General features: G+C 37.6%; 1 protein-coding gene across 1 annotated transcript in view; it reads right to left on the reverse strand.

The window, feature by feature from the left end:
• The window catches only part of CSMD1 (CUB and Sushi multiple domains 1), a gene marked incomplete at its 5' end in the record, with an annotated part of 372,382 nt that overhangs the window by 264,138 nt on the left and 96,169 nt on the right, over positions 1 to 12,075 (reverse strand). Inside the window, 3 exons of the mRNA XM_008574770.1 lie at positions 264 to 388; positions 1,299 to 1,502; positions 11,232 to 11,327. Coding sequence (XP_008572992.1) covers positions 264 to 388; positions 1,299 to 1,502; positions 11,232 to 11,327 — 425 coding nt within the window. The remainder of the gene's footprint in view (positions 1 to 263; positions 389 to 1,298; positions 1,503 to 11,231; positions 11,328 to 12,075) is intronic.

Here is a 12,075-nt window from a genome sequence, read left to right on the forward strand (position 1 = left end):
AAGTATAGAAACATGATTAGAAACATTTTGTAGAAATAGGAAAAGGAAACAGATTATGTCCTATGTATTTAAAATAATCAATACAAAAGAAAAAAGAGAGGAAGAGAGAAGGAAGGAAGGAAGGGAGGGAGGGTGGGTGGAAGGTTGGGAGGGGGAGAGAGAGAGAGCATGAGAGAGAAAATAAGGAAAGGAGAAAGAAAAAGAAAGACATTCTGTGGACCCCAGCTAAGCCCTGTCTGTAGACTCCAGGCTTTAGGATTTACCTGAATTCCAGATCCCTCTGTAACTATGATCTTCCATATACAGTTTAAGTTGTTACCGTATGGCTCAGGATAGCCAGGGGACAAAATTGTACCTCTCCGCTGAGTGAAATTGCCACTGCAAGGAACTAAAAGACAGAACCATATTTAATAAAAATCAAGTACAATGAGAACATTAATTTAGCATTTAGTTTTCTTTCACTGTGTGATCAAATTGTAAGAGAAATTGTATATGTACTATGATACTATAAATGGTATTTTTAGCCAAGGTAAAATTTAGTTTGTTCTCTTTTAAATTAGCAATCATTGATTATTATCTATTATGCTAGTAAATTACACATCTTGAGTTTAGTTCTCCAAGAAGAAAATGTAACTGCCAATGGCATCTCTGAAGTTATTTCTCTTTATAATAATTTATCTGCTGTAATTTAAGGGCCTTTGCAGAATATTCTCTTCTATATGCAGACATGCAACTCCAGATGATATTAGCGGGATTTATGAGCAAGTCCAGGGAGGAGAAGAGATGATTAAAATGTATAAATGAATTCAAGTGCTAATCATGATTGCACTGGAGCTTTCTACACAAAATGAAGCAAATAAACTATAACTAACAATGCATTGTTATTCAGGCTGCATTAACCTATCACTTTTCAAACATTCATCAGCACAAATTTATTAAAAGGACATTACACAAGTAATATAGCAAATCAACATTATAATGATTTTTCCCCAAAATGAAATTATGTTGTATATCATGACTTTAGAGTTGATGGCATACTCAATAAATATTGAGAAGGAAAACATGTTTGTTTTATCCTCGTTAATCTGATGAGTTGCTTTATGAAACATGATAATTTTTAGGGTTTGGCTGCTACTTAATTATTTCCAATAAAATAAATTGCTCTTTAACTAGGTCATGAGCATGATCTATTTATGTAGACTGGACAGAAGCACTAAGAAGGAAGCTCTTTAACATTGCTGGGAAGTTCTGATCCATAGCTGCATGCCAGTGATCGCACCTTACAGATAGCTGCTTACCTACACAGCCTGGGATTGTATCATTCCACTGAGCTAAAGCATTAGGCACGGACTGACAGCGGATGGCTGCGGAACCTTGAAGTAGGTATCCTGGGTTACACTCAAATCGAACGATCGAGCCTGCAGAAAACTCAGAACCAATTCTCCTTCCATATCTGGGCTCAGGAACAGAGCTACACTGGGTGTCGCTGGTACGAGGAACAGCTAGAGGCAAAACACACAACAGCCATCTGTATCTTCATCAGGAAGCCAAGACATTGCCTTGAAAATAGATTTAAGATGAGTTTAACGAGAGTTGATGCTGGTATAGAAATAAATAATATTTTTAACCACCCCAACAGAGAATGATGTGGGAAGCACTTTCACATTAACACTCCATCCTCATCTCAACCCTGAGGACCACCTCAGTGTTCTCATTTCAGATGAGGAAACAGGAGTAAGGAGAGAATTAGTACCTTATGAGGATTAATTGATATCCAGGGAATTAATATTAATTAAGCACCGAAATCATCATGCTAGTGAGAGATGACAAAGAACTTTACTTATTCTCAAGGACCTGAGAGTCTAGTGAAAAAAGCTGCTATGTAAAGAATCTGTTATAATATGGCCATTGTAATATAACAAAATTAAATTAGAGGTATTATATGATCCAGCAATCCCACTTCTTGATATTTATCAAAAGGAATTGAAACCACTACACCAAAGAGATGTCTGCACTCCCGTGTTCATTGCAGCATTATTCACAATAGCCAAGATGTAGAAACAACCTTCCACCAACGGATGAATGGATAAAGGAAATGTGGTAAGTAAATAAAACGAAATACTATTCAACCTTTAAAAAGAAGGATATACTGCTATTTGCAACAACATGGATAAACCCTGAAGACATTAAGCTGAGTGAAATAAGCCAGTTACAGAAGGACAAGTACTCCATTTATATGAAGGTATCTAAACTAAATGAACACATAGAAGCACAAAGTACAATGATACTTACCAGGGGCTGGGAGAGGGGAAAACGGGGAGTTGCTGTTTAATGGGTATAAAGTTTCAGTTACATGAAATGAATACATCTTAGAGATCTACTGTACAACATTATACCTGTAGTTAACAATACCATATTGTGCACTTAATAATTTAAGAGGGTAGATCTCATGTTACTTTAATAAAAAAATGATTAATGTACTACGGGAAACAGAATTATTCATTCTACCTGGAAAAACACGGTGGGAAAGGCAAGGAAAAGGTAGTTTTGACCCCACTGCTGGAAGCAGAGCTAGGAATAAAATCCAGCCCTTCACCCTGTTCCACAGGGTCCTGCCTTTAAACCAGCAACTCTTCGTGGCACTGGTGGGTTGGGGTAGAGAGATAGCACACTTCCCAAGGTGGTCATCCAACATTTAATGAGAAGATGCATAGTTTAAGAAGCCATGCCTAATACTGCAACTGTATACTTTGGGGGGGGGTGGAGAAAGAAAAGAAAAAAGAAAGATCAAGCAGCAAAGAGCCAAGTTCATTAAAGAATTTCAGCCCGTGAGGACACCATCTTATCATTCTGCCTAAATGCCTGAAGAAGTAAAAGAAAAGCTCTGTCATCTGTCACCTAGAGCTGCTGCCTGGCACTAGTGGGGAGACCATGTTGCTCTCCTGTTGACTGTGAACAATTTCCAGCACCACTGTCTGTTTACCCCTGATGGCAAACAGTATCAACAACAGAATGCAAACCACAACAAAGACTGAAAATTCCCCCTCCTGATGAACACGAGTGATAGTTCTGTACAAATTATGGTTTTAGCCCCAGTCTGTTCTACCTCATAGATAAAAATTAAGCTGTCCACTAACTTGATGCACCTCTTGACAGCACCTAATACAAAGTAAAATAACAATGTCTCTAATCCTCCCCCAAATGACCCAGCACATGCCCACATCCTCTAACAAGCCCCTCCTAGCTCTCTCTTCATGGGACTTTCCTAGGTTCTCCGTGGTGTGTGGTCTTCATTGTTGCAGGAAATAAGAACCCATGTTAATGTGATGACTTGCAGTGTGTAAGTCTTACAGTTTTTGTGTGTGTGTTATAGTTTTTGGTGAATACTGACAGGTGAGACTCAACGCAATGTTGTGGGGAGACAACTACTCAGGTTGAAAGTCAGACATTAGCACCTACAAGAGAAGGATTTTCTTGTTTACCTAAAGGGGCACGGGATAGAATTTGAAAAACACTTCAATTGGCAGAGAGGTCTGTGAGACTGAACTTTTTGAAAACAGTTATGCACTTTGAGATGTGCATGTTTGCTTTTGCCCCCTGCAGTTAAAAGACAGCGTGTGTGGTCTGTCTTCAGGATTGTGGTCTTCCCAGTCCCTTCATTTCTTCATTCAGAAGTGTGGTCCTTTGAGAGAACATGCTCATACGCTCATTTTCTTTAAAAATAATCCTTCTGCCTTCACATGTTTTCCTCACACACTGGCATTGTTTTTTTCCATTGAATCTGAACAATGACAGGCAGTATTTGTGTATAGGCTGCTAAAGAAGCTATTCTATAAGAATGGAAGTCAAAAGATTATTTTGATTAAACTATGTTTCAATTAAATGTTAACATATTTTCTATCAGGAGGTGAAAGTTAAAAAAATTGTATGGCATCTAATGACTATAGTTGAAAACAATGACATAGAATCAATCATTTTCAGAGCTAAATGCAAAATATAAAATAAATAAAATATTCTATTATTATAAAATATTGCGTAAAAATTAAATTTGCCATATTTGTACATCTGAGTGTTAGACTGCAGTTGAATAATGGCATGAAGGGGAAAAAAAAAAACATACCCCATGGAAGCTTACACTGTTATCCAAAGGAATTTTTACAAAAATTAACATTTCCTATGGTAATTTTTCTACATATGTTGAATTATTTGAAAAGTACCCTTTACTTGCGGCAAATGTTCCACTTATCTAAGAGGCCTCATCTCATTTGTATATTTCTAGGGTATCACTGTCATTCCAGATTCCAAAAATGAGTAGAAACACAGCATTAATTGTCATTTAGGCAGAAGTCACTATTAAAACTTTCTTCATGAACTTCATAGTTGTCTATTTTTAGGATAATATCAATAAATGAATAACACCTGCATTTCGATAAAATTATGAAGAAAGTTTTTTAGAGGAAGAAGTTTTAGGAAGCAGAGAGAAGAAACAATTTTTTTTTCCTTTTTGTCTTTTTTCGTGAGAGAGAAGAAACAATTTTTTTTTTCCTTTTTGTCTTTTTTCGTGACTGGCAACGGGATCGCAACCCTCAGTGTTGCGCAGAGAGAAGAAACAATTTTTTTTTCCTTTTTGTCTTTTTTCGTGACCGGCAACGGGATCGCAACCCTCAGTGTTGCGCCCGTACCTCGCTCAGCCAGTGAGCGGCTGGTCTGTATGTGGGATCCGAACCCTCGGCGGGAGCACCGCCGCACTCCCAAGTGGTGCACTGTAGCAGTGCGCCACCTGGCCGGCCCGGAGAAGAAACAATTTTAAGTATTTGAGAAAGTGGGACAGAGGGAAGCTACAAAATTGAGACATCAAACTTCCACGTGATGTCTGAGAAAAAAATCAAACAATGTTCTCTAAGTGTTCCCTCTCCCCCACGCTCTGGTTCCCGCCCTTCACCTGGACATTTCAGGCAGCGACAGAGAGAAATTCTATACTCCACTGTAATTACTCTCTGTCTTTTAGTAAGTGTTTCACACTGCTTTGAAACAGAAATGAAATCAGCCCAGTGGAAACGTGAGCAGGGAATCAGATCAGCCTGGAATAGACTGTGATAAACAAAATGATTGACTTCTCAGGCCAGACCCCTGTGCTGCTACCGACACTGATGCTCTTCCCTGGGGCTTCCATAGCACAGAAAGTGGTCAGTCCTGTGAACGCGTGCACACCTTGCAGGGGAAAAACCAGAGACATAATGTGATATATTCATTAATCAGCCTTTATCACCACGCATGTGCTAAACCACAGACACATGCTGGCAGTTTTTTTTATTGCACCTCTGTTAGAGTAGACATAGTAAAGACAACAATCACAACAATGAAATAAATCTGAATTCATGTAGGAAAAACGTGCAATATCTATGTAAGGCAGTTTTCTGTTTCATCTAGTGGCTAAGGGGCATTTACTATTTCTCAAAATCATTCCCCTCTAGTAATTGAAAAAATCTGACTTGACAAGCCATTACTAGACATTGAATTCAACATATACCCCTGAATTACACACAAAATTTTATGCTCAATCTTCTATGTAAAATGTATGAATTTCATAAGCTCTTGAAAAAAATGTGAGTTTTTTAGAAGTGTAAAACAAATTAAGCCTTATAATTCATGCCATCTAAAAGAAGACACAGCCCAGGAAAAAAATCAACAAAAATATACATTTGCAATTCTAGGAAAGACTTCAAACAAAGAAAATCTCAGTGTGCATTCTTTTTAACGAAACTTAGAAAAAGCTTTTCCTTGTTTCTACCTCTGCTCATGTTTAAGAAGGCCTTTCAATTAACTATATTAACATGAATGCTGAAAAGAGTGAGTCTTGTTAATAGGAAGACCCTGGAAGAGGAAGACTTGAGCTGGTGAGTCTGGAAGAGTGGACAGTGGGGAGGCAGGACGCTGTTTCAGGTGTGGCTGGGGTGGGCGGGGGGACAAGATGCCATTTCAGGTGAGGACACTGGGAGAGAATCTAGGTGAGTCAGTGACCCAGCAACACTACTTGGAAACACAGAGACACAGCCAGTCTATGTTTATAAGATGTGTGCTCTGGGGTGGTATGATAAAAAATCATGACTTCCTTTTCCCCTTTAAATTTACAGTAAATCCTTATATTTTACTAATTTTGGTATGGGTGAGTTATTTTTGAGAGAACTGAAAGAGGTGTTGAGTTGTACATGGAAACACAACGAAAAATAGATCATATGTGGAAACATCCAGGCATAAATATTACAAGTATATTGATGATATACTCTTAACTACCAAGCTTTACTTGGACACAGTCAGTCATGTTCAGCAGACAAAGGGGAAAAAGACACGGCAGTGTAGATGGCTTTAACAACCCTGCCATACATCAGCACGTGCTGCAGAGTGAGCCGGAAAGGAGAGAAGGATGCATGCTCTGCCTTGGCTGGCCTCTCTTGGCAGGTTGACTGATCCTAGTGTTGATTCTAATGTTGAAAGGCATGTATTTTGGGCCAAAACAAAGTCCAAATACAATGTAGTTATTTCATAGAATAGAATCAAAGGTTTCTTCTAATATTGGAAGAAACAGACTACACTGGATTTATTAAGAAATAGTATGTGTGACTTTTGACTTTCACACTGACTTAAGAATACACTGACTTTCTGTGCAATGTATGTTCTGTGGAATGGCAAAGATCAGCAGACCTGTATAACCACATCTAGCCATCGCAGGTTCTGCTGGTCTCCAGTTAGCAGGAGAAGGGTCAGGGTGCTCAGGAGTAGAGGGGAGGCTACTGGAATCTCTCCACTGTGAACACTCAGGGAATTCCTGGGAGCTAGGAAACAGGTAAAGAAAACTTTCTACTTGATGCCTAAAAGAAAATGCACAAAACTGAACATTTTTGATGTTTAAAAGGAAGAACTTTATACCTCCTCTGTCTTCAGGGAAGTTTGCTTATGCAGGAAGAAAATATGACCATGGTTCAGAACTGAAACATTAAAACTATTGTAGTCACTTTCACACTTCAGGAGGAGAAAAATTAGATTTCTTTTCGTGATAGATTCTTACATAGCTTTTGCTTCTAAATTCTACCTGAGTGTGGCGTAGTTGAGGAGAGTGGCTGCTGATTCAGAGATGGATAAGGGTAGGGCTTGATGGCTGAGCCACAGCTGTAAAAGGTGCCCAATTATCACTGAAATATGTTTGTGACACAAGGTCACCCACTTACCTCAGTCTCCACACTACTGCTTACATAACCGGAGACATGCGAACTGTGCATGCGCCATTCCTGGCAGAGTGATAATGTCCACAAGCATTCATTAAACAGCCAAACAACAGCCCAGCAAAGCTCTTCGTGAGTGCGGACTCATCATCGCTAAGTCCATGTGGAAGAGCCATCAGCAATTTAGCAGGAAGGGTCACTGCTATCAGCCTTTCTGGGGTGCCCCTGTCCTCACTCTCCTTCTTTCTTCCCTCACACGTTTCAAATTCACACTATACTCTCAAGTAGCATGGAAAGCCAACAAACAAAAAACAGCAAATACACAGGCTAATTAGGATACTTCGTAAAAACCCTCTCCTTCCATTTCCTCCCAAGTGCAGAAAGATGGTAACATCATGGTTACTAATGGCTCCACATTATTAGCTAGGATAACATGAAGCAGGGGCAGAGCAGAAGGCTAGAGACAGCGATCTTTGCATATCTGGAGTCGTATAGACATCTGTGCGCCCGGACACTGATACACTTAGGTTAAATTCACCGCACTTCTGTAAACGATGAAAGCATAGCAGGAGCACGAGTAAAGGCTCGGTCATCGATGAGGAACGGAGGTAAATAAACCGTGCTCCATTCATCCACCAGAATACTGTTCAGAACTAAAGTAATGACATTTGTGCATGTTTACATTTTTTGACAGTAGCACAGACCTCTATGTGTGATTTTAAGTGAAAGCATGGGATAAAAAATAAGCTGTGANACAGGTAAAGAAAACTTTCTACTTGATGCCTAAAAGAAAATGCACAAAACTGAACATTTTTGATGTTTAAAAGGAAGAACTTTATACCTCCTCTGTCTTCAGGGAAGTTTGCTTATGCAGGAAGAAAATATGACCATGGTTCAGAACTGAAACATTAAAACTATTGTAGTCACTTTCACACTTCAGGAGGAGAAAAATTAGATTTCTTTTCGTGATAGATTCTTACATAGCTTTTGCTTCTAAATTCTACCTGACTGTGGCGTAGTTGAGGAGAGTGGCTGCTGATTCAGAGATGGATAAGGGTAGGGCTTGATGGCTGAGCCACAGCTGTAAAAGGTGCCCAATTATCACTGAAATATGTTTGTGACACAAGGTCACCCACTTACCTCAGTCTCCACACTACTGCTTACATAACCGGAGACATGCGAACTGTGCATGCGCCATTCCTGGCAGAGTGATAATGTCCACAAGCATTCATTAAACAGCCAAACAACAGCCCAGCAAAGCTCTTCGTGAGTGCGGACTCATCATCGCTAAGTCCATGTGGAAGAGCCATCAGCAATTTAGCAGGAAGGGTCACTGCTATCAGCCTTTCTGGGGTGCCCCTGTCCTCACTCCCCTTCTTTCTTCCCTCACACGTTTCAAATTCACACTATACTCTCAAGTAGCATGGAAAGCCAACAAACAAAAAACAGCAAATACACAGGCTAATTAGGATACTTCGTAAAAACCCTCTCCTTCCATTTCCTCCCAAGTGCAGAAAGATGGTAACATCATGGTTACTAATGGCTCCACATTATTAGCTAGGATAACATGAAGCAGGGGCAGAGCAGAAGGCTAGAGACAGCGATCTTTGCATATCTGGAGTCGTATAGACATCTGTGCGCCCGGACACTGATACACTTATTTTTCATTGACGTCTCCAGCAGCTCATTATAACAGAGCTATCTGTTTGTTAACGAGGTTAGAAGTCCTCTAACCACAGAAGTCACAATGTCCCTATGCAATTTTAAGCTTTAATAACTTATGAGAGAATGAAGCTATAAGAGGCGTATGAAAGCACTATTCAGAAAATTTTTACACAATAGAGTTCAAATAATTTCTAGGCTTCAGTATAACTACTGCCTTTCAAAAAGCAATGTTCAATTTAATTTTTCATATGTACTGAAAACTTTCCCTGTTGCTAATGAATGATTTATCAATTGCATTTGTGATTGTAGTTCTTTACCTCCAAAGCATTTAGTTTTAATAAGATAGTTTTTGCATAAACTTACTGGTGGGAACAAAGCAGGACAAGGAGGCACACTGGAATATTGAGCATGGTGGAGACATTACACATGCTTACGTACAAGGAAAATATCTTCTAACAATGATTTCCTTTTCATTTTAATTTTCTGTATTTTATACAGTTGAATGATAATTGAACTGTATTGCTTTAGCTAAACAAACTTTTTTTTTAACTAAAGAAACATAATTTTTTAAAACAAATTTCTGAGGATAACTTTTGAAGAAAGAATATTCATTGGGCCATTTGCAAGAGTATTTTACCTGATTGATTTTCTAATATTTATCAAAAATCAAAAGAAGCCTCTTATAAAGGCACACAATGCCAGTAACTTGAATTTTTCCAGGAAGAAAAATGTACTTAAACCAAGCAGTCCATTTTTTAATATGTCACACCAACATTCAGTTTATGAATCTGCTTACACAGAGAAATTTAAAATTTAATTGAAGAAAATTAGAAGTGGTAAGAAACAATTTGCTTAAACTTGTCATTCTCCGATGAAGTTTTGTTTTTAAAATACTTGCTAATTACTTACATTTTAACAGAAGATGTAACATAACAATATAACTACTTTTTTTTTTTTTTTTAAAGATGACCGGTAAGGGGATCTTAACCCTTGACTTGGTGTTGTCAGCACCACGCTCACCCAGTGAACAAACCGGCCATCCCTATATGGGATCTGAACCCGTGGCCTTGGTGTTGTTACCAGCACCACACTCTCCCGAGTGAGCCACGGGCCGGCCCCACAATATAACTACTTTTAATTCAACATCATCATCATTCAATTAATTGCTGTCACACGAGGTTAGAGAAATTTTCTAATCATCATATTCACTGTCTAGTATCATCATCACTCTCTTTCTACTGTTTAAATCACGTTATTGTTGAACACTGGAGGGTTTTTATAGTGCAGTATTTCAAGGGCATGGATTTTGCAGTGTGAAATTATTAGAAATGACTTACAAATGACATGAGACTGTTATTCTCCATATTTTTTTCACAATTTTTTGAAAAACATAATATTGCCAAGAGTGTTATCTAGAGAAGTCTTCATTAAAGGAAAGAAACTATTGCTAAGAAATGTTTTCCCTCCAATTCTGAACAAAACGTTTGAGTGGCCTATAGTCTCTCTAGCCCGTAGCAAAATTGAGACCCAGAAAAAATAAGTATTGCTTCTTATTTTTGAACACACAGTTTATCTCTGAAGATGATGATTTCTTTTAGATATCAATATATACACTCATTACAAGTTACACCTAAGGATTTGCTCTGTGCTTGTGAAAGTGTATGAACTAAGTGGTATTTTTTTTTAAATTCATGAAATAAATATGCAGAAAAAAGATGAAATATAGTAGGAAAAGATTCTTCACTTTTCAGAACCTTTGAACAAGTGCAAACATTTTAAATAAGCTTTGAACTCAAAAATTAGCACAGAGGTGTAGAGATGCCAGAAGTTAATCAATCACAAACAAAACAAAGTAGCATTTAGTTAGGGGAACAGGTCCATGAGGGATATTTTATATTTTGTTTGCTTAGTTTTGTTAAATTGTCTTTCAAATTAACTGTTTTTACAATAAGATATGGAATTGTATAATGTATTTTAAATGTATTTCACTAAACAGTCACTAAGATCTAAACTATTATGAAATTGTTTACTTAATTAGATAAAATACTATATTTGAAGTCATTTTGCAAAATGTGAAGAGCCATACAAAGATAACTTAATCAATACTTGTTTCCTTACAGTGACTGATAAAATATATATTATTGTGTATTTCTAGTAGAAATATCATAGTCAAGCATCAAAAGATTAATTGTAATATTTTTATTAAATAATTTTATTATAATTATATGAATACCATCAATTCCTTAAATGTCATAGAAATGCAACTCACATACTCCCACTGCTTTGTCTGAAGGTGGTGTACGCGCAGGCTTAGAACAGCAGAGTAAAGCGCAGCAGGACATTTACCTTGATAAACGAAGTGGAAGCCCCTGGCAGAGGCACCGCTCTTTGCACTGAATCGGAGCAGAATTTGATTTGACGTCGCCAAAGGCAATGTTTCACCTAGAAATAAAAACATAATACATGGGATCCAGAAAATGCATAGCACTGTGGTGGACAATAGCATTTTGGAAAATAATTATTAACTTGAAATTTCACATTACATTTTTGAACTTTAAAGAAAAATTCGCTTTGGGGTTTAAGACCAAACTTGTTGTTTCTATAAAGATTTTAAAACTCTGTTGTTTCCTGTGCAGTCTACTCCAATGTTACTGTGATCATTTCACTTATGCTTTTGAAGAAAGCACCAATAATAGTAGCCTTATTACCTGATAATAAGTTATATATAAAGATATAGATAATGTAAGTAAAAAAAAAAAAAAAAGCATTGGGTGAATCATTTACTTGGAGTCACCGTAATTTGTTAATTACTTGCTAGAATTTTACTTAAAATTAAGGACATGTTTCTGAATCCAAAGCTGATTTTTAAAAAATTAAGGGATTTGGAAAAAGCCTGGTGAAATATATTTTTAACCCTTTAAAGTACACATACAATACAAGAAAAAGTCTGTCTAGAGCACTGCTGAGGGGCCTGTGAATCCGCATATGCTTTTTGGAGGGAGGAGACTTTGTTACTATGTATGGACATCTTAAATGTGTGTCTTTTGCTGCATCCCCAGATATTACATCATCTGGCATTGGTAGAAAATAACAAAACATAGGTCTTAAGGTTTGGGGTTAATAATGAAATAGGGAAAAACTAGAAATAACCAAATATTGACTTTTGTTGGCCAAAGCGGGTGATGCACAT

This window comes from Galeopterus variegatus, unplaced genomic scaffold (assembly GCF_000696425.1).
Source record: "Galeopterus variegatus unplaced genomic scaffold, G_variegatus-3.0.2 Scaffold1099, whole genome shotgun sequence".
Taxonomy (NCBI): Eukaryota; Metazoa; Chordata; class Mammalia; order Dermoptera; family Cynocephalidae; genus Galeopterus; species Galeopterus variegatus.